This window comes from Micrasema longulum, unplaced genomic scaffold (assembly GCF_059751315.1).
Source record: "Micrasema longulum isolate JH-2025_06_02 unplaced genomic scaffold, ASM5975131v1 h1tg001426l, whole genome shotgun sequence".
Taxonomy (NCBI): domain Eukaryota; kingdom Metazoa; phylum Arthropoda; class Insecta; order Trichoptera; family Brachycentridae; genus Micrasema; species Micrasema longulum.
The window spans coordinates 41514-65500 of record NW_028278612.1 but is presented as its reverse complement, the minus strand read 5'-3'; the positions used below and the strand labels follow the sequence as shown (position 1 = coordinate 65500).

Genomic DNA, 23987 nt, shown 5'->3' with positions numbered 1-23987 from the left:
ACCTATAACAGGGCCACGGATAGTAGCGAGAAGCTGCATTCGGTAATCACAGAGAAGGGGAAAGGGACAAGAGCACAGGATGTGTTAGAATATTTTTTTATTTTTTTTATTTGATTTAATAGCATAATTATACATTTTTACAATTTAAAATAAATTTCACTTGTTATATTTTTACTAAAACTAAAATCCCACCAAGCCACTTTTTGTAGCTTGTTGGTGAAGATTATATTTATACTGACTTAATAATATTATTTACATTTATAAAAACAATGAATAACATATAAAATTTAACAATTAACAGCCGGAAAGATCAGAATAAACATGTTTTTAAAATAATAATATATAAATTTATTTATTAAATACAAGAAAACATATGAAAAAATAAAATATTTACACCTAAGCTACTATTCATATATAAACTCTTGATCGAGTAGCCACTCTCTTATTTCGCTCTTGGTACAATGTGGGTTAAATTTAAGTTCTTTTGGTAATAAATTAAAAATTCTAGGTACTAAATATTTGAGAGTTATATTTCCATATTTATTACATACTTTTGGTACTACCAAGCCATCATTAGACGTGAAGCGTGTATTATGGTTATGTTTGAGAGGAAACTTGAATGTATTACTATGAAATTGTTCCAAAATGATGCAAAGCCACAGTAGTCCTCGAACAGGCAGAGTTTTGATTGTTTTGTACAGGAGATCATTATTACTTCTTTGTTCGTAAATCTCTGCAGGTACAATTCGCTTAACTATAGAATACTGTAGACCCTGGATCATTTTAATATTAGTTTTAGTCGAATGTCCCCACGAGTTTATACCATATCTTATTATTGATTCTAATAAAGAAAAACAAATGATTTTAAGAGTGATTTTAGGCAAAATAAAAGATAACTTATAAAAAGTACTCGCAAGAGTCCACAATCGATCACAAAGTTTAAATATATGACGATCCCATTTAAAATTATAATCAATAAAAATACCCAAATACTTATACTCCTCCACAAATTCTATGAGTTCACAATTACATGTGTTAGAAATACCATCATGCAAGCAATTTGTGCAATGAGCAATAATATTAGGCAAAACCTATTTTTTGGCATGAGGAGGTTGGTCAGAATATCCGCAACAGCATGAAGGGGAGTCAACAATATTAAAAACAAATATTTTTTCAATTAAATTTACCATGACCTGATAAAAACTGCGTAGTCCAGTGATCGGGGATAACCCGAGAAGATTCTAAGCGCTGGCGAATTGAAGGAAAAAAAAAAGGTAACCCTCCCTGAAGGGGAAGATTGCCAAGCATTAAGAAGAGCATTTGACGTCATTCTATTGAGACATTCCTTCAGTTGGGATTATCCAGGATAGTGCATGTTTTTTAAAAGAATGAAAATTTTGAAAGTTTGGAATCAATGAAATATCAGTAAAATAGAATTAAAAATTTTTGGGCCAATAAAATATGCATGTCTCTGTGCGAGCCTCGTTTTACAATGTGCTATTTCTAAGACACGATTCCTTCTTTGACTGGATCTATTTGAATTACTTGTAAATAAATTTTGGTTCTTAAATATATATTTTAAACATTGAAAACAATATATTTGTCTTGGGTCTAAAAGTTTAGCTTCTTAGAACAATTGGAAAGAGGGAAATGTGCGATTTTTGTGAAGCATTATTTTTAATATAAATTTTTGAACAGTTTCAATGGTTTGATATGGTTGTTGTAAGTTACCCCCCATCCAATTATTCCATAGGAAAGCGATGACTGTACAAGTGCATAATATACAATTTTAATCGTATTTAGCTGGGCGTAAAACTTAGTCTTTTGAACACATAGGTTAAATATCTTAGTTTACTAACAATTACTTCAAGATGATTAGTCCATTTAAGTTGACAGTCAATGATTACTCACAGGTATTGTATGCAGCATTCAGACTTAATGTTTTCGCAGTTATTGCATATGTCAAGATGACTATATTTATTATGAAACATTACATTAAGGGATGAAGAAGGGGAAGATTGTTTTTCTTTGTTTATTCCTTCAATTCTTTCATCTGTTGATGTTTGTAAAGTTAAAGAGCTGAAACCTTTATGTATGCGGGTGAGATTTATCTAATTGAATTATTTCACCTACATACTAGGCAACGCCTGAAAATTTTATTTTTTTAAATTTCTATACTTAAAGAAGGTGGACAACAATATTTTGAGTTATAGATGTTCAAATATGGGCAGAATGGTGAATGTTACACAGTGTGTAAAGTGGCCACTTAAAGCAGCCAATGACAGGTCATAGGTATAGAAATTGAAAAAATAATATTTTCAGGCGTTGCCTGGTATGTAGGTGAAATAATTCAATTAGATGAATCTCACCCGCATAAATAAAGGTTTCAGCTCTTTAACTTCACAAACATCAACAGATGAAAGAATTGAAGGAATATAGATGTTCAAATATGGGCAGAATGGTGAATGTTACACAGTGTGTAAAGTGGCCACTTAAACCAGCCATTGACAGGTCATAAGCCCTGTAGATGCCTGGACTTATAAATTACCTTCTTTAAAATGTTCTTTATCTCTGTTGTAATTTGTCAATATTAACAGCTCCCCAGGGAGTTGAATCCAGTCCTTGTCTACGAAAATTTGGGCAAACTCAAAATATTGTTCTTAAGAGATTATATTAAACATGGATGATCAAACATAGACTTAGTGAAATACTGTGTAGAGTGAATTAAATGTTTTTCATCTCTGTTGTAATATGTTAGTATGTATTTTATTTTTTTTGCAATAAATTTATAAATAAATAAATAAACAATCATTATTTAAGTAACTATATTAACTAATTTTAAAAAATACGATAGTATATTGTCTTATCGTAAAGAACCATTTTTTTAAATGGTCCAGTGGCACGCCACTGTTGGACTCAGAGCCGGGGATTTATCAACCCTTAGAAATTAGCATTTTATTGTTTTGTTCCTAGTATATATAGGGGTGACTTTCCTCAACTCTTCAGAAATCTCCATTTTCCCACAGAGACGATAGCGGAGGAAACTCAGCCAAGGTAAGAAATAACTTTTCCCATAAAAACATCCGAAGCGTTACTTCGTGATTTTATTTTATTTATTTATTTATTTCGACAGCTTATTTATTTGACACTTTATATATATACACAATATGTATACATATAAGGGCGGGCATATTGCCTTAAGGCAATTTCTTCCTACCTACCCAAACCGTTCAGTTTGAGAAAATAATAAATACATGGAGATCATAATTTTTCAATTTTTTTTAATAATAAAGAAATATGCTAATTAAAAATACTTAACTTCAATATCAATACATAGATGGCGCTCCAACTCGCTTGTGAATGGTTTCTCATTTAATAACATATATACAAAAATCAAAAATGTTACCTGTGTGGATATTCGCTAATAAGCGGAATGGGGAATGTTGTAGTACTTAAAGTGGCCACTTAACCCAGCCAATGACAGGTCATTAGCCCTGTAAACGCTCGAATATCCATAATCCATAATTTGAATAAATTCTACCTCATCTCTGTAGGGATATAAATAAAAATACATGGAGATATTGAATCTTACAATTTTATACAAAAATTAAAAACAAAGATTAACAAAATAAAAATATTTTTAAAAAATAACACTATACAATGAAGAGTGGCGAGGGGGTGGGAAGGAAAGAATAATGATAAAGGAACAATTTAAATATTTAGATAGTGACATTTCAATCTTGACTTAAATGTAAATAAAGAAGGGGCGTCTCTAACATTGGTGGGTAGATTATTCCACGATCGAGCGGCTACTGCTGTGAAAGAGGAGGTAAGAAAATTAGAGCGATGACAGGGTATTAAAAGGGTTCTCTCGTTACTAGAACGAAGAGATAATCCGTGTTGTGAAAGAGGTTAGATGAACTCTCTCAGATAAACAGGCGAAGTGGGATATTGTGAAGAAGTGATAGAATGTAAATGTTTCTTCTATGCCTGATACTGAGCTAGTGTAGCGGCGTGCGCTACTCGGTTATGTGATCAAATTTGCGAAGATCGAAGATATAACGAATACAAATATTCTGCAATCGTTCAAACTTATCGAGTAATTTAGAGTTAGCATCTGGACAACATACATCCGCGTAGTCAAGGAGTGGAAGAAGTAAGCTCTGGACTAATGTTTGACAAAGTATAAAATAATATTGAAAAACAATTATAATGAAACAAAACACCTATACACAAGTATAGAAAATATAGATACATGAAATAAAATCAGCAAAAAATAAGGAAATAATAAATAAATAAGAAATTATAACATAGGTATGCAGCAAATTAACAATAAATAAAGTTTATTGTTATCAAAAACATTTTTCACTTTGTGGTATGACATTTTATTTATGACACATTATATTTATTTATAAATTTGTATAAACTACTTATTTTTTTTAATTACACTTCGACCGGTTTCGAGGTTACTACCTCATCGTCAGGAATTTATAAATTAAATAATGAATGATTTAATTGATCATCCTTATCTTTACAATTTGTTAATATTTTAGCTATGTTATTATTAGTATAAAAAGCTGGCCTAATATTGTTGGGTAAAATTTGCGCTATATTATTAGAAAATGAATTAATGTACAAAATTCTACGCCAGTTCTCATTTTTATCGGAAATATTTTGGGAACTGTATTAGTTAAATTTTACTGTAATTCTACGCAGTTAGTTAAATTCCTGGCGATGAGGTAGTAACCTCGAAACCGGTCGAAGTGTAATTAAAAAAATTAAGTGGTTTGTACAAATTTATAAACAAATAAGAACAAATAAAGGGTTTGAATATAAAAAAGTATTGAAGTAAAAGAGGCGATGTATCAAAGCATAAACAGTCGAACAAGTATAACGCTTTTTATAATTTAGAAAAGAAGTGATTAAATTTATTTGGAAAACATTTTTGAGAAGGGAAAATGGAAGTCTAGGCGTTACCAGGGCTAATGACCTGTCACTGGCTGGTTTACGTGGCCACTTTACACGCCGTGTAACATTCACCGTTGTGCCCAAGTTTGAACACGTGAATTTTAAAATTGTAGAAAAGAAGTGATTAAAAAGTAATGATTTTAATTGGTATACATATTGACATATTACAACAGAGATGAAGAACATTTAAGAGAAGGTAATATAGAAGCCTAGGTCTAAACCATAGTCTAGGTCTATATTACCTTCTCTTAAATGTTCTTCATCTCTGTTGTAATATGTTAATTTAAACAGCTCCCAGGGACTTGATTCCAGTCTTTGTCTACAAAAATTTGGACAAACTCAAAATATTGTTGATAAATTACCTGGTCCATGAAGAAGTATAGAAATTGAAAAAATAACATTTTCAGGCGTTGCCTAGTCTAGTATGTAGGTGAAATAATTCAATTAGATGAATCTCACCCGCATAAATAAAGGTTTCAGCTCTTTTACTTCACAAACATCAACAGATGAAAGAATTGAAGAAATATAGATGTTTATATATAGGCAGAATGGTGAATGTTACACAGTGTGTAAAGTGGCCACTTAAACCAGCCATTATATATATATAGTTGGATAATTTATATAGCGCCATTTTTGTGAAAATCATCTCAAGGGCGCTGTACAATTAATAAATATCCCAGTACGTCTTGCAGCTACAGAGCGCATGGACGGTTGGGATTCTAGTTCCTCGTTTTCAATTAAGATCAATAAAAAAATATAACAGATAGGAGCTAGATTACAGGACGTCTTGCAGCTACAGAGCGCATAGACAGTTAGAAATTTAGCCCCCATTTACACATTTTAAAAATTGACAAATAAATTTAGTGTATTAATGATACTAAAAAAAATAAAAAATAATATGAATAATAAAAAGGAGTAAGATTACAACACGTCTTGCAGCTACTAAGCGCATAGACGATTGGAATTCTAGACCCCATTTATAAAATTTAGGTCATAAGCCCTGTAGATGCCTAGACTTCTATATCACCTTCTCTTAAATGATCTTCATCTCTGTTGTAATATGTTAATTTAAACATCTCCCCAGGGAATTGAATCCAGTCTTTGTCTACAAAAATTTTGACAAACTCAAAATATTGGTGGTATACATATTGTGTAACCTTCACCATTCTGTCCATGTTTCAACATCCACATTTCCTCAACCCTTCCATCTGTTGACTTCTGTGGAGTAAAAGAGCTGAAACCTTTATCACGCGGGTGAGATTCACCCGGCTGAACCAAATCACCTACTAGGCAACGCCTGAAAACAATTTTCAATTTTTTATACTTCTTCTTTTACCGGGTAGTAATTCAACAATGTTCGAGTATGTCCAAATGCTTGCAGACTGGCTGGATTTCCTCCCTAGGGAGTTATTCATAGTTAAATTTATTTCATCCGAGATGAAAAACATTTTTGAGAAGGGAAAATGGAAGTCTAGGCGTTTACAGGGCTAATGACCTGTCATTGGCGGGTTTACGTGGCCACTTTACACGCCGTGTAACATTCACCGTTGTGCCCAAGTTTGAACACGTGAATTTTAAAATTGTAGAAAAGAAGTGATTAAAAAGTAATGATTTTAATTGGTATACATATTGTGTAACTTTCACCATTCTGTCCATGTTTCAACATCCACATTTCCTCAACCCTTCCATCTGTTGACTTCTGTGGAGTAAAAGAGCTGAAACCTTTATCACGCGGGTGAGATTCACCCGGCTGAACCAAATCACCTACTAGGCAACGCCAGAAAACAATTTTCCAATTTTTATACTTCTTCTTTTAGTAGTCAATTCAACAATGTTTGAGTATGTCCAAATGCTTGCAGACTGGCTGGATTTCCTCCCTAGGGAGTTATTATAGGTAATATAAATCTAAGATTTCATGTTTGTTCGCTAACATGTGGAGCCGTGGAAGAGGTGAGTATTTGGCATAGTTTGAACTATGCAAATCAACAGCAAAAGAAGTATTTTGTACGTCCCACGCCGTCTCACATAAAAATTCACACAATTTAAAAGTTCGGGACTGTCAAGAACATTATTTATTAACTTTAAATGCTTAGCATGTTTTCAGGCACGTCGATAGTTATTTGCGATTGAGCTAACGGTGTGAAATTGTTATCACGTCGCTTATTAGCACGTCGACAGATCTTTGTGATTGAGCTACATGGAAATAAATGTCGGACCGGGAATCTTCGAGACGAATTTGTTCCCGCTATTCTGAATCAGGTAGAAGAATTTGTGTACCTGGGAAGTATGTTTACTAGGGACGGAAAGGCCGAGAAAGATATTGAAAGGAGGGTGAGTGCCGGGAACAGGGTGAACGGTGCACTAAAATCTACTTTGGCAAACAAATGTTTATCGCAGGAGGCTAAACTAGCAGTTCACAACGGAGTTCTAGTTCCAACTCTAATGTATGGGAGCGAAGTATGGAATTGGAAAAATAATGATGAAAGTAGGTTGAATGCTGTCGAAATGCGATCCCTCGGGCGAATGTGTGGTAAAACGATGTATGATAGGTGCACAAATGTCGAGATCCGTGAAGTGTGCAAGGCTGAGACATGCATTATTGACAGAATTAAGAAAGGGGTGCCGCGTTGGTTTGGACATGTAGAGCGAATGGACAGCGAAAGAACGACTAAAAGGATCTACGATGCAAATGTTGATGGATGCAGAAAACGAGGAAGACCGAGAAAGACATGGCACGATCAAGTCCATCAAATACTTGAAGATGGACATGTCAAAAGTAGGAATAATCGGCGTGCGTGCATAAGAAGATGTATGAATGTAGAGGAAGCGAGATCTGTATGCCAAGATAGAGTGTTATGGCGTTCTATCCTCTCTGCCTACCCCTACGGGGAAACGGCGTGATGGTTTGTTGTTGTTGTTGTTGTATCATTTTTACCCGGCTGTAAAAAGTGTATGTTTAATTACAGGTTCTCGTCGCCTACGTCGATTGCAGTAATGGCTCGGAGTAGAAAGTCTCCTCTCCGTCTACACTTGATCTTCTTCCTCGTATACATCTTGTCGGCTATCCGGCTGAACTATGGATTGCAGCTTGAGGTTAGTACGCACCGCTTTATTACTGCTGCTTCTGTAACGCCATTTCCCCGTAGGGGTAGGCAGAGAGGGTGCACCGCCACCCACGTCTATCCCGGCATATTAGGTGTAAACGTCCGTTTCAAGTCCAAGTGAAGAAAACAAGAGGACGCAACAAAAAACTCAAACAAAAAAATTAGTCAATAATGTATTAAATTTTTTAATTGTTCCTTTATCCTTTTTCTTTCCTTCCCATCTCCTCTCCTCTCATTATAGTATAGTGTTATTTTATTATATTCGTAGTGTGGTATTATTTTTTTAATATTTTTATTTTGTTAATCTCTGTTTTTAATTTTTGTATAAAATTGTAAGATTCAATATGTCCATGTACTTGTAATTTTCTCAAACCGAACGGTTTGGGTCGCTAGGGAGAAATTGCCTTAAGGCAATATGCCCGCCCTTTTATGTATATAATAATGTTTGGATAATTTATATAGCGCTATTTTTGTGAAAATCACCTCAAGGGCGCTGTACAATAAATAAATATCCCAGCACATCGTGCAGCTACAGAGCGCATGGACGGTTGGGATTCTAATTGAGATATAAATTTTATATTACACACATAAAGTGTTAAATAAATATTATCTTTCGTTATTTTACAGCAAATTTGTCAATAATAAATTCTCTTTTTGTCTTCTAGAACAAATTAGTCAATAATGTATTCCCTTTCATTATTTTACAAAGAATTAGTCAATAGGGTATTATCTTTTTTTATTTTACAACAAATTAGTAAATAATATATTCCCTTGGCTTGGAAATGAATATTCATAAAACAAAGATTATGAGTCCAACAGGACGAGACATTTTCATTAACGATAATAAAATCGAAGTGGTTGATGAATACATATATCTAGGACACAAAGTCAAATTTGGTAAAGATAACCAGACAGCGGAGTTACCAAGAAGAATAGGGCTAAGTTGGGCTGCTCTCGGCAAATTTAAATATATTTTTGAAAATAAACAAGTCCGTATATGCTTGAAAATGTGTCCTAGAAAATGTCAAGCTATGAGATTCTATAAAATAAAATATCCGATTCTATTTAATTACATGTTAAATCAAATTAAAATTACTGATGTTTCTACCGTGAGCGATCTGGGTGTTTTGTTCGATTCAAAATTATTATTTAAAGAGCACATTATTAAAATATCTAACAAAGCTGTACAATTATTAGGATTTGTACTTAGAACCGGAAAAGATTTTAATAATATAAACACATTAAAATATCTTTACACATCTCTTGTTAGAAGCCAACTAGATTATAATTCTCCAATATGGTCACCTTATCAAATCCCTTCCTCAGATTCTATTGAGAGAATTCAGAATAAATTTCTTAGATATATTAATTTTAAGATGGGTTTTTCTACTAATCAATTAAATTATAACAAAATTTTAGACTCTCTTAAATTAACTAAATTGCAAGAACGAAGAACATCGACCGATCTTATGACTTTATATAAAATAATAAAACCAATGTTTGATACCCCCGATCTACTGAAGTTGATTTCATTCTATGTACCACCTAGATTAAGCGGAACATCTACATTATTTTATTGTCAAAATTGTCGAACGGTAGCTCAATATAACTCACCTATTGTTAGATTACAGAATACCGGGAATGAATATGCATCACATTTGGATATATTTAGTTTATCTCTGCCTAACTTAAAAAATAAAGTGACCAACATATTTTTATCAAAAAGAGCAAATCATCTTCAGAAGATTGGGTTGGAATAGTTATAATGTGATTGATTAATGTATTTTGTTATTGTATAATTTCTTTAAAATATGTATGTATTTCAAGTAATTAATAATGTGTACAGTACGAGTATATTAATATTTCATACTCGATTTTTTTATTTTTAATATTTTTATTTCTAAGCACTCTTTATACCACATATATGTAAATGGCAGAAATGCCGTATGTAAATAAATAAATAAATAAAAAGACAAGTATATGAATCGTGTATATTGCCGGTGACAACATACGGGCTAGAAACCATGTCTATAACACAAAAAAGTAGCCAGAAATTAAAATGCACGCAACGATCCATGGAAAGCCAGATGCTCGGTGTATGTCTAAGAGACAGAATAAGAAATGAAGAAATAAGGCGCCGTACCGGAGTTGTGGATATCATGGATCGTGCAGCGAAATTGAAATGGCAGTTCGCAGGACACTCGGCGAGACAAAATGATGGCTGGTGGACACCCAGAATGATAAAGTGGAGACCGCGGGCAAACAAAAGAAGTGTTGGAAGGCCACAGAAAAGATGGGTCGACGACATTGCCTCTGTTGCCGGTAAAACGTGGATGATGAAAGCGGGGGATAGGAAGGAATGGAGACGTTTTGAAGAGCCCGCCATCCGCCACCCAGCAGTGGAGAGAAAAAGGCTGCAGAAGAAGAAGAAGGAGATGTTCCCTTTTATTTCTTTGACAACAAATTAGTCAATTATTCATTATTTTCATTATTTTACAACGAGTTAGTCAATGTATTTTCTTTCCTTCTTTTACAATAAATTAGTCAATAGTGTATTTTCTTTTATTATTTTACAACAAATAAGTCAAAAAATCTCTCGTTATCGTACAACTAATTAGTCACTCATATATTTTCTTTCATTATTTTATAACAAATTAGTCTATAATGTATTTATTTTCTTTTTTACAACAAATTATTCACTAATTTATTTTCATTTATTATTTTACACCAAATTAGTTAATAATGTATTCTCTTTCATCATTTTACAGCGAATTGGTCAATAATATATTATCTTTCATTATTTTACAGCCAATTATTAAATAATATATTTTCCTTCATTATTTCACAACAAATTAGTCAATAATGTATTAATTATTTTCATTATTTTACAACGAATTAGTCAATAATGTATTTTCTTTTATTATTTTACAACAAATAAGTCAAAAAATCTTTCGTCATCGTACAACTAAATTAGTCACTACTGTATTTTCCTTCATTATTTCACAACAAATAAGTCAATAATGTATTAATTATTTTCATTATTTTACAACGAATTAGTCGATAATGTATTTTCTTTTATTATCTTACAACAAATAAGTAAAAAAATCTTTCGTCATCGTACAACTAATTAGTCACTACTGTATTTTCCTTCATTATTTCACAACAAATAAGTCAATAATGTATTCATTATTTTCATTATTTTACAACGAATTAGTCAATAATGTATTTTCTTTTATTATTTTACAACAAATAAGTCAAAAAATCTTTCGTCATCGTACAACTAATTAGTCACTACTGTATTTTCTTTCATTATTTTATAACAAATTGGTCAACAATGTATTCTCTTTTATTATTTTACAGCAAATTATTAAATAATGTATTTTCCTTCATTATTTCACAACAAATCAGTCAATAATATTTTTTTACAGCAACCAGTAAATTTTTATTTTCTTACGTTTGTCGGGCATTAATGCATTTATTTAAATAAATAAATAATTGTAAAACAATATATTATATCGATCCTCCGTGTCGTATTTTATCATGCTGTGGTGCAAAATGGGAGAATCATGCGATATCACGCAGTGGGCACGTGGTTTGCACGTGCACTGCGGTCCAGTCTTCGTAAATGTACAATACATTTTTGAGTAATATGTGCGTTTTTTTATTATTTGGTAATTGGTTTTCGGTCGAATAACGAATATTTTTAAAAAAGAAGCCAAATAGGCCGAATACCGGATAGTGGCCGAATATTCGTGGCATCTCTAGTGCAGAGCTGTCTTTAGGGGAATTATAGTATTATTTTATTTTTTATTATTTCATTTTTTGTTTTTTTTTACAATATACATAAGAGGTAAAACAGAGTACCTACTAAACAAATAAAGGATAATTACATAGCAATGAAATACATATTGACAGTAAAAATAGTAAACCAAAAAATCCCACAAAGGCACGGCCTGTTCGTGGGTATACAAGAAAATGTAAATGAATTTTTGCTCCTAAAATAAATAGACAGTTATAATATTTTTAAAGAGAAAATAAAATATTCTGTATAAGATTATACGCTTTTTAAAATAATAATTTAAAAAGGCATTTTTTTAAAACATAAAAATAGGGCAACAAAATATACCATAGAAAAAAGAGTTCATATCTTTAGTGTGAATCCAGGATAGTGCGTGTTTTTTAAAAGAAGGAAAATTTTGAAAGTTTGGGATCAATGAAATATTATCAGTAAAAAACGAATTAAAAATTTTTGGGCCTATAAAATATGCATGTCTCTGTGCGAGCCTCGTTTTACAATGTGCTATTTCTAACACACGATTCCTTCTTTGACTTGATCTATTTGAATTACTTGTAAATAAATTTTAGTTCTTAAATATATAATTTAAACATTGAAAACAATATATTTGTCTTGGGTCTAAAAGTTAAGCTTCTTGGAACAATTGGAAAGACGGAAAAGTGCGATTTTTGTATGGATCTGTAGTATTTTTCTTTCTTATTTTAGGATGACACCCCCAAAGTTGCGAGATTCGCTGACCTTCCTGGCGAAAATCGCCTGTCCAAGGAATTGACGAAGAAAGGGAACGGCGGCATGTGGTTCGGTCCCAGGCTGGGCAAGCGGTCTAGGGGTGCGACTGTGGGCGTCTCTTCCTCGGGACAGAGCCTCCCGCTGCAGCGTCTGTTGCTGGAGGCCATGGTGGCTGCAGATCCAAAGGCTTTAGAAGAGTTCCCGGATTTCCTGAGCAATTCGTTCGAACTAACCGGTAAAGACCTCAAACTACTTAGCATTGACAATTGATTAAACAACGAAACTCTTAAGGAACTAGAACATGTGACTTACCTAGGACTCACTGGACAGACGATTAAAATGGACAAAACACATAGACGGACTCACTCAAGTAATGGCATCACTACATAGCCTCTTCTACAAAATTAAAGATTTTATACCGAGAAAGGAAAAAATTATGATGTACGAAGCCTATGTCAAAAGTAAATTGAGTTACATGATCGCCTTCTGGGGAACTGGCAACAAGACAGACATAACAAGAATACAAAGACAACAAAATAAAATTCTTAAATTAACATACAACCTACCCTACCTGACCTCTACGACTGAACTGTACAAAAAAACACACCAGTTTGACATAAACTACTTGACTAAAATTGAGATCTTAAAAATTGTGCACAAAATAACACTGGGAAACATACAAGACGACGACATAATATTAGTCAAGAATGCTGACATACACAAATATAGCACCAGACAACAACAACAACACTATCATATTGAAAAAGCAAAGACAAACACAGGACTGTCAAAAATACTACATAATGGACTTAAACACTACAACGACCTACCTTACTACTTGAAAACTTTTACTGGAGACAAATTTAAAATCAATCTGAAAAAGCACATGATGACTGAACTAACTAGACTAGACGAGACATAAAATGACTAGACAATATTAAATTTCTAATGTAACCCTAACGGGTTTTTTTAAATCGTAAATAAATAAAAATAAAAAAAATAAAAAAATTAATACTAGCGGACCGGACAAACGTTGTCCTGCCCGAACGTTTGCTTGCCTCCTATTAGCTAGGAAATAGACTTTTCATTGATAAGTAGATATTTTTTTTTTTTTTTTATTTGACACCATATACATATACAATAAATATACATATAAGGGCGGGCATATTGCCTTAAGGCAATTTGTTCCTACCTACCCAAACCGTTCAGTTTGAGAAAATTATAAATACATGGACATATTGAATCTTACAATTTTATACAAAAATTAAAAGCAAAGATTAACAAAAATAAATATATATATGAAAAAATTAACACTATACTATGAAGAGAGGAGAGGGGATGGGAAGGAAAGATGAAGGGTAAAGGAACAATTTAAATATTTAGATAGTGACATTTCAATTTTGACTTAAATGTAAATAAAGAAGGGGCGTCTCTAACATTACTGGGTAGATTATTCCACGATCGAGCGGCTACTACTGTGAAAGAGGAGGCAAAAAAAATTAGAGCGATGACAGGGTATTAAAAGGGTTTTCTCGTTACTAGAACGAAGAGATAGTCCGTGTTGTGAAAGAGGTTGGATGAGCTCTCTCAGATAAACAGGCGAAGTGGGATTATTTAAAATATTGTGAAGAAGTGATAGAATGTGAATGTTTCTTCTATGCCTGATGCTGAGCCAGTGTAGTTGCGTGCGATACTCGGTAATGTGGTCAAATTTGCGAAGATATAACGAATACAAATATTCTGCAATCGCTCTAACTTATCAAGCAATTCAGAGTTAGCATCTGGATGCATTGGTACTTGGATGGATGAATTCCAAAACAAAAAATAATTGATTTTCAAAAATAGAATTCTTTTTGCAAATGTCAAACACGGCTCTTCTCGCCAACAAGGGTGCACTTTATTCATGAATGCGATTTTCAAAAATGTATTGAATGTCAGTTTATATTATTTTAGTATTAACAAAAATCTAGTAAAACAACATCCTTCCATTTTTTTGTATGTGCATTCTCCTCGAATGCAACCCCGGTAGATCGATGACTAAATCATTTATGCTCCTAATTTATTTTTTACATATTACATGAAGAGTTTAATCTGCGAACACGCGCAGCGCAAAGGTTTACATTTCTCTGAAAACCGCACGCAAATCGAACAAGCCGTTTAGGAGTTGGGACAAGTACAAGTACAGAGAAATTATGTACACCGCAAGACAAAAAAAATTACGAGTTTACCTGCTACCGCGCCCCTTGACTTTACTGAACCCTTTTTCTAAGAAATCCTTTATCGATACCTCTTTCTTTTGTTTAATAAATTAAGGACACTATGTGTCACCTTTCTACAATATTTACATTTTAAAATGTCTCAACAGTCTTGTTTTACCCGCGTTTGAGTGAACATAACACAACAATCATGGAAAGTGCAAAGCAAATGTCGATTGCGATAAAATCCAAAATAATCACATTGTCGCAAGAAAACATATCTAATTGTGAAATATCTCGTCGAGTTGGGTATTCAGAAGGTGCAGTGAGGTTTTTATTTAAAAAAATCCAAGAAACTGGATCCATAGAACGGAAAAAAGGAAGCGGACGGGGGCGCGTGACATCTGCCCGAGATGATCGCTTAATAAAAAAAATTGTTTTGCGCGATCGATTTTTAACGGCACCTGAAATACACGCAGAGGTGCAGTCTACCAGCACATCAACATTTTCAGTAAAAACAGTGTCCAGGCGGCTGTTGGAGCATGGTTTCCAAGCACGGAGTCCCGCAAAGAAACCATTACTCACGGACAAAATGAAGAAGGCTAGACTGGATTGGGCGAAAGAGCACCAGAATTGGACCTTGGAGGATTGGCAAAATGTTGTTTTCTCTGATGAATCAAAATTCAACCTTTTTGGTCCAGACGGCAGAAAGATAGTTCGACGAAAACGTGGGGAAAGATATCATCCGTCGTGCGTCACTCGAACCGTTAAACATTCACCCTACGTGATGATTTGGGGGTGCATGACAGCATACGGTTTAGGACCTCTAAATTTTGTACAGGGTACGATGAATGCCATTCAGTACAAAAAAGTGTTAAAAAAACATATTATTCCAACAATCGAGGACATTACGCAGTATACCGCGGACCCAATTTTTCAGGACGATTCTGCGCCGTGCCATAGAGCCCGCACTGTGAGTACAAATATATATATTTTTAAATGCATTTTGTGACCACATGATAAATAATTTATTGTTTTTTTATAGATCAATGAATTCAAGGAGAAAATTGGCTTAAAATCGTTGACGTGGCCCGGGAATAGCCCTGATTTGAACCCGATAGAAAATTTATGGGCGATTATGAAAAAAAAAGTCGGGAAAAAAAAATCAAAAAACATTGAGGAATTAAAAAAAAACTTAATTCAAGTTTGGGAAGAAGAAATAACATCAGAAATTTTAGATTCGCTTTACGCTTCTCTAAATAATAGAATTTTACATGTTATAAAAAATAAAGGTGAATTCACTAAGTACTAAATATTTTTAAATGTTATAAATATGTTTAAATGTAAAATACTTTAATTTAAAATAAAGTGATAAGAACCTACTTCTTAAATATGAATTAAAAAATAACATGTCTTTTATTATTCCATCACAAACACTCGACCATAAATGAACCGTTATGGGTCTCTAAGGTTCGGGTAATCTGATACCTGATATATAATGGCAATTTCTAAGTACAATTCATGAGTAAGATTTTTTATTTTAACCTTGAAATAACGAGTAGTCATCACATATGTCAAACAATATAAAAAAACTAATTAAATATCAAGAATAATTCATTATATGTCAATTTTAGTTTTTTTTGAGAACTCGTAAATTTATTTGTCTTGCGGTGTATATAAAGATTGTCTGTGTCTAGGCCCAAGAAAAATACAGTTCTGTGTTTGAAATAGATCCGGAGCCTTCAACGAATGTTTTCAACCCTCAACGAGGCTGCTCTTGGGTGAAAAACCTGAATAAGGAAATCGAGTGTAGATAAATGCGCTTCGTTGTGTAGTGGTTGATGCATTCGCCACCATTTTTGGGGTCCTGAGTTCGAATCCCTGCAGGGTGGACGTGAAATATTGATTTTAAAGGTTTTTTTAACTGCAGTATCTATTTTATAATACCTGGGCCTCGATTACAATGGGAGGATAAGACATCATACCTTAACGGTATAGTTGAAGATAAACTCTCTCGAGCGATTACAAAGATACACTACCGACCCCCCACCTTCAAGTTTTGGGAAGGTACATCGATATGTAACAAGAAGCGTACGTGACGCTACGCATATCTACGCTCTAAAATGACATAGCTTCAGTATGACGTCATAGTTGAAGATACAATTCTCCCGATCGACTACAAAGAAATACTACTGATACCCCGCCATCAAGTTTTGATGTAAGTGCATCGGTTTATACCGACGGGTCTAGAACCTTTTTAGAAAATTTTGTTCCACCGAGTAATGTTTGCTTTGATTATGAATTAATCAATTCACTATTCTACCTATGTTTGAATATCTTTCTCCGCCTTCCCATCGCACGGCCTCTTAAATGTCTGCGACGATGTATTTTTAGGAAGCAAGAGAAGGTTCACTCCCCGCCTGGGTCGAGAGTCGGGGGAGGTTGACACACGCCACGTAGAGTTCGTTCCCCGGCTCGGCAGAGAGTTATCCATCGCCCTGCCATCGTCAGGACTCGCCTCCGACAAGTAAGCCGATCCATTCATTAATCAAATCAGTGTGAGACGTGTCAAGTAAAGATTCTGCCCTCACAAGCAAAAAGGTCCCCATGCACATATTTTAAGCATAGAATTAAGTAGTCCAGAAGGAGCGCAGAATCATATTTGAATACATGTCTAAAAACCCCCACGTTGCACTACTTCGCCGAGCGCATGCGTGAAGACACCGCGTAATGTTGCCAGATCGCGGAAAGTATGATCAAAACACAAATGTTAAATTATATTTTTTAAAAAGCAATTTGTTAATTTCTCTAAAATTTAATTGTACACGCGGAAACATTGATTGACACAACAGAGTAGATAAGTAAAGAGTCATTTAATAAGAGTAATTTAATCCCCCATATATTTTTTACTAATATGTAATAATGATTATTATTTTATTTTTTTTCTTATTTTTCCTACTCTTCTTAATTCATTTTTATTTTTTGCTCCTTTTTTGTGTAAAATGCATTTCTGTCTTCATATTTAAAAATACACTTATGTTCTTTCCACTTTTATACTAATATAATTTTTATGTTTTTCTTATTGTGTATTTTTGTATAATTTAATTTAGTACGTACTATTATTTGGCATATGATTTATGGCTCTTATTCCTTATATTTCTTACTATAATTGAGTGAATTTCTAGAAACACAACTCAATTATCATTTCAATTATGCTTTTATATATTTCGATTTTTCAATTATGCTTATTTTGTGTTTTTTTTTTATTAATACTACTATATTTTACTATTATTTTGTTGATTTTAATGATACCACTATTTTGTATATTTGATTATGTGTGATTCTTAATTTGTATAATTTATATTTTAAAAATTATTTCTGATTATCTTTTTTGCATTGTATTCTTTGGAATTTGATTGTTTAATACATTTACCTTTTTTCTAGATTGTGATTCTATGTGATTCTATAATTTGATCTAATTAATTTTACTATGTATTTTTATTGTTATTTATTGTGGCTTGACACGAGCATAGCCTAAAAAGTTCAAATTAAAAAATAAAATAAAAAATTTAAAAAAAATCTATGTTAAAATAATATTTTTAATCTTTTTCAAAAATTATATATATATTTTGCTACTTCTGTGTAAAATGTCTGTATTTTTTTGTATATATGTATGTGTAGGATTAGGTTGTTGGGTGTTTGGTTGGAGCTCCTACCCCAGTTAGAGATTCACAGAGAAGACACGAGATTGCTGTTTGATGTTCATTTATTACATGGCGAATAAATAATGAATTATGTCGGACGAGTGTTACGTCGATGATGGGTTGAGAAGTAACTTGAACTACATGCTGAAACTGTGTGATGTCGTCGAGCTGGTCTGACGTGAACTGAACTGACTGACTGACTGACTGACTTTGTCGGGCAGGCTGAACGAGCTGACTGATGTTAGCTGCGTCCTGTGGTCTCTTCATAGACCATATTCCTTTGTAGTTCACTTCTTCATAGTAGGGATGATGTGAATGTACTGCAGGGCGATTCCCTCCGATTTCATACGAAATACTCAAAGTTGCATTTTACGAATGTATTGGATTCGATAGAAAATGATGACATTGCATCGTCGGTCATTAGTCTACTTCAGGTGAACTAATTTAACACGTGTGTGTCATCGGCTATGGACTATGGACCCTACATATGTAAAACATGTAAAAGCCTGAAAGGCGTTAAAATAAATAAATAAATAATTAACAAATTACAACAGGGATGGAGAATACCTTGAATAAGGGAATATGGAAGTCAAGGCATTTACATAGCTTAAGACCTGTCATTAGCTGGTTTAAGGGGCCACTTTACACACTGTGTAACATTCACCATTTTGCCTATGCTTGAACATCCATATTTCTTCAATTACAGATGAATCTCTTCGCAACAATAAAGGTTTCAGCTCTTTAACTTCACTAAAATCAATAAATGGAAGAATTAAAGAAATATGAATGTTCAAACATGGGCAAAATGGTGAATGTTACACAGTGTGTAAAGTGGCCACTGAAACCAGCCAATGACAGGTCATAAGCCCTGTAAATAAGCCCGGCGGCCTCCGTGGTGTAGTGGTCAAGACGCTTGACTCACGCACGGAAGGTTCCGGGTTCGATTCCCGGTGAGAACACAAAAATTTAAAAATGTGATTTTTCTCAAGCCTGGTTGTTCTGTAATGTAATTCACCACTGTAATTGGGCCTCCTGGCCTGTTGTGGTGCAAAAAATTAAATGAAATAAATGCCTAGACTTCCATATTCCCTTATTTAAGGTACTCTCCATCCCTGTTGTAATTTGTTAATCTTAATGATTCCCGAGGGGGTGAAATCCAGTATTTTGTGTACGAACATTTGGACAAACTCAAATATTGTAAATAAATAATAAATGAACTGAAGTAATAAAACAAATATTATTTGACATAAAGCGGATAGTGTGTCATAAACACATTTTTCCTCAAAATGCATTTTCTCCTCAAAATACAAATTGAGCGAATTATGGTTTGCTTTGTCGGTTAATTTATTTATATATAAGCCCAATAGGCATTTTTAAGGACATATATATACATAGAAAATTATTTTGAAAAAAGTAGAAAGTTAATGATGTATAGTAGATCTGGTGGAAGTGGAAGCGGGGGAGAGGTGTTTATAATTGAATTTGATTCAGTGATCGTTTGAAAGAAGACAACTTGTTATCAAAGAAATCAAGACTGGTATGTTTGTTGGCAGACCTGAGGATTCTGGGCACAGGGGGATGAAAACCATAGTAAGTTCAAAAACTCGTCTCGCCGTACTCTTTATACTATTTTTACACACTCCGTTTTCCTTCTTTCTGCTGGTGCAGGGTAGTTAAAACTCCACTAAATCAATTAAAACCAATGTTCTTTTAAATAAAAAGTAGCGTAAAAAATCTGGATACCCTGGCAACACTAAAAAACTGTCCATTTTATTTTCTTTAAAAATCTGACAGATGGAAAAATAATTAAATTTTTAAGTAATGCATTTGCTACATGCACATCAATTTGCTAATTACACATGAAATATGATCCCATCCTGCTTCTTTTTGATCCCAGCAGCATTTCTATACAAATGACACAACACGGGATAGTTGAATTCAAATCGGGAGTTGCGTACTGAACGACGTCGTATAATTGAATTATTTTAAATAATAATTTTGTATTTTTACAGTGAAATGGCGTCGATTCCTCTCTTGTATGGACGCTACGCGGCAGAAGAGCGGCAACCACTTTTCTCCGAATCCGGGGCACCTCCGTTCGCCCCACGTCTTGGGCGCCAATTACTTCTAGACTTGTACAGTAAGTCTCCTTCTTACATATTTTTCACAGCATTTTTTACACAATGCGCCCCGAATAAGCGGATGAAAGCTAATACCCATAGATACTAGAAAATTGAAATCCAAAAAAATAACCTTTTGTATGATTCGTTTGCGACAAATTGGCCCTTGGGCCGAATTCCTCCGGGCCTCGTTTTATCGCTCCGACGGGCCTCAGTTGTTCTGGCCTTCGGGCCTCGGTTTATTAGGACCTTGAGCACCCTGAAATATCACCATTTTAAGCCGGACAATTATTTTTTTTTGCAAAAAAAGGATCTACCTCCCAAAATAATGTTACCAAAACCACTCAAAATTTACAGATAAATATATTTAATATCTTCGCAAATAAGTTCGGTGAGTAAGCGATCAATAGTGAAGAATCTGTAATTTAAAATAATAACAGTCCGGCTGTTGGTGACTATTATTTAAAAGTAAATTCGGCCCATCGGGCGTCATTTGATCGGCCCTACGGGCCCTAATGGATCTGTCCTCTTGGCCTAAAAATCAAATTGGCGGTGCGGCCCTAATGAATATGTCCTCTTGAAAAGACATAATATTATTAACACATTACAACAGAGATGAAGAACATTTTAGGGATGAAAATATAACTAAATGTGAGATCAGGGTGAACGGAGATATTCTGAATCAGGTAGAAGAATTTGTGTATCTGGGAAGTATGTTTACTAGGGATGGAGAGGAGGGTGAGTGCCGGGAACAGGGTGAACGGTGCACTGAAATCTACTTTGGCAAAGAAATGTTCATCGCAGGAGGCTAAACTAGCAGTTCACAGTGGAGTTCTAGTGCCAACTCATTCATTAGACGTACCTGTAGAAATTATAACGGACTCAGTATTGATGTAGACATTTTTAACTGCACGTTGCATTTGTACAGAAAATTTCTTCATGGGGTCGATTATTTGGGATAGTTGCTGAATGTGCATCTTGAGTAGTTAATGCTGTGTATATGTGCCGCATGTAATGTATATGTTTGTGTATGTTTTATATGTGCGTTCGTGTGTGTGCGTGGATGGCTCGGAGTGTACATTCGGTATTTTTATTTATTTTAATTTATTACCTCCATGGAAAACGCAAATGTCAACAATTATTCTTTTCTCACTTAAAATTCTTATTTATTTTATTTTTTGTCACATTTAATGTTAATATCTTTTAAATTTATGAAAACTTAGTTGGTCTTTTTGTGTTAAAAAATTGTTGTTTTTAATACTTATTTTGTATGATTGTATGTTTACTGAATAAAATAAAATAAAATAATAAATAAAATTCTAATGTATGGGAGCGAAGTATGGAATTGGAATAATGACGATAAAAGTAGTTTAAATACTGTCGAAATGCGATCCCTCAGGGGAATGTTTGGTAAAATGATGTATGAGAATACGCTTCTCCCATTTGGTCTCCATTCTACAGGACTCATATTGACCACATCGAGTCTGTCCAACACCGTTTTCTAAGAAAAGTGGCATGGCTGCTCGGATTACAAAGGGGTCATTATTCCTATTCTGAAACAGAGCAATCTCTTAATCTGTCTTCATTGGAGAGACGCAGAACTGAGATGGACCTTATATGCATTTTCAAAATACTTAATGCTTTAAGTGATGTCCCATCTCTGTTGCGATCAATTTCTTTTCATGTTCCCAACCGTGTCACCAGAAGTCAAAATCTGCTGTTTATAAAATCTTCTAAGAGCAACTTTGGTTTTTATGCCCCAATGTCCAGAATGTGGAGATTAGTCAATTCATCACACGACTTGGAATTTTTTGGGATAGATCTTCCGGCTTTTCGTAGATCTCTTCGCGACTAAACAGTGTGGGATGAAGTTGGATTGGCATGGTTTAGCTCGAAGTTTTTGGTCTTTCGTTATTTTAAATATATTTATTTATTTATTTATTTATTTATTCACACTCTTTATCAAAATACAATTCCATATTCACTTTGCCCAGCTAACAAGGGTACATACCCCGTTCCAAGCTAGGCAATTACATTTTTATATATTATAATAGTTAACAAATTAATATAGAGCACAGACAAACAAAATATAAACTTATTCGGATACACATTTTGATTCATATACATACAGACATACACATATATACACACATGTATATATAAATATACACATATATATACACATGTACATACACACACACGTACATACACCCATGCGCATACACATACATACATTCATAAAAACATAGACAATTTATTTATGCGAAACTTCATGGTTGTCATCTATAAATATATATTTTTTTAATTATTCCTTATTTTTTATATTTTATTTTTGACATCCAGTAAGGTTCTCCAATCCGTGGCATGCATCAACTTTTCTGACTCCCTACGACCAATGTCACGAAAGAGCGAGGTCAACACCTTCCGTAATTTGACAACACTCCCGTCTTTCCACGATTCTGGCAAAAGGTTATGGACCTTTTTGCCGACGTTACAGTGTTGTCTCGATGCCAGAACAGTGTTGACCCCTTCACTTAGTATCAGATCCCCATTAGAGTATCTTGTATTATGGTTGTGGTTGACGCTCGGCTAAATGTCTCTATTGATGTGTGTAACCACATACCGTTCTCAATATATACTGTTGAATAATATTCAGTACTCTGAATTCGAATATTGTATACTATTATTGTTTTGCCCTGGTTTGTCTTTACTAAATAGTTTTATGTTCTCTTTGTTCAGTTTCTTGCATTTATGTTTCTTCATTTAACTGTTGTAATTGGCTTAGGCCGTATGTATATAATAAATAAACAAATAAATGATAGATAGGCGTACAAATGTCGAGATCCGTGAACTGTGTAAGGCTGCGTCGGTTTGGACATGTAGAGCGAATGGACAGTGAAAGAACGGCCAAAAGGATCTACGATGCGAATTTTGATGGATGCAGAAAGACACGGCACAATCGAGTCGATCAAATACTTGAAGATGGACATGTAAGAGAAAGAATAATCGGCGTGCGTGCATGAAAAAATATATTAATGTAGTGGAAGCGAGGTCTGCATGCAAAGATATAATGATATGGCGTTCTATCATATCTGCCTATCTGCCTATCTGCCTACCCCTACGTGGAAACGGCGTGATGTTTTGTTTGCTTTTGTTCGATTATTGATATTTTCATTTTTTTCAGACTCGCTGGGTCTCAACTCAAAGGACGATCTTCTGAGGGTGGCGAGGAGTGTGAACTCCTCGAATGGGCCAAACGACGAATTGCCCAAGAACAAATCGACATAGGGAATGATTCGACTTTTCAACGACATGGACTATATTAGTGGACCCTTGTATTGAACACTGTGGCAATATATTGTATGTTTCTA

At 33.9% G+C, this 23987-nt stretch overlaps 1 protein-coding gene across 1 annotated transcript; it reads left to right on the top strand.

Moving 5' to 3' along the window:
* The first annotated feature begins 3019 nt into the window (after positions 1–3019).
* Positions 3020–23987, top strand: LOC148275439 (uncharacterized). The gene is made up of 6 exons (XM_088235711.1): positions 3020–3054; positions 7935–8061; positions 12574–12832; positions 17187–17319; positions 20509–20636; positions 23801–23987. The coding sequence occupies exons 2-6, from the start codon at positions 7963–7965 to the stop codon at positions 23902–23904; spliced, it is 723 nt and encodes a 240-aa protein (XP_088091837.1). The 5' UTR covers positions 3020–3054; positions 7935–7962; the 3' UTR covers positions 23905–23987.

What these genes read in the sequence shown, in the direction of transcription:
- LOC148275439 (XM_088235711.1), top strand. Translation starts at nt 7,963, where the DNA reads ATGGCTCGGAGTAGAAAGTCTCCTCTCCGTCTACACTTGATCTTCTTC. An exon ending in CAATTCGTTCGAACTAACCG is followed by an intron (nt 12,833 to 17,186) that starts GTAAAGACCTCA and finishes ATGTATTTTTAG; the next exon opens with GAAGCAAGAGAAGGTTCACT. An exon ending in ATTACTTCTAGACTTGTACA is followed by an intron (nt 20,637 to 23,800) that starts GTAAGTCTCCTT and finishes CATTTTTTTCAG; the next exon opens with ACTCGCTGGGTCTCAACTCA.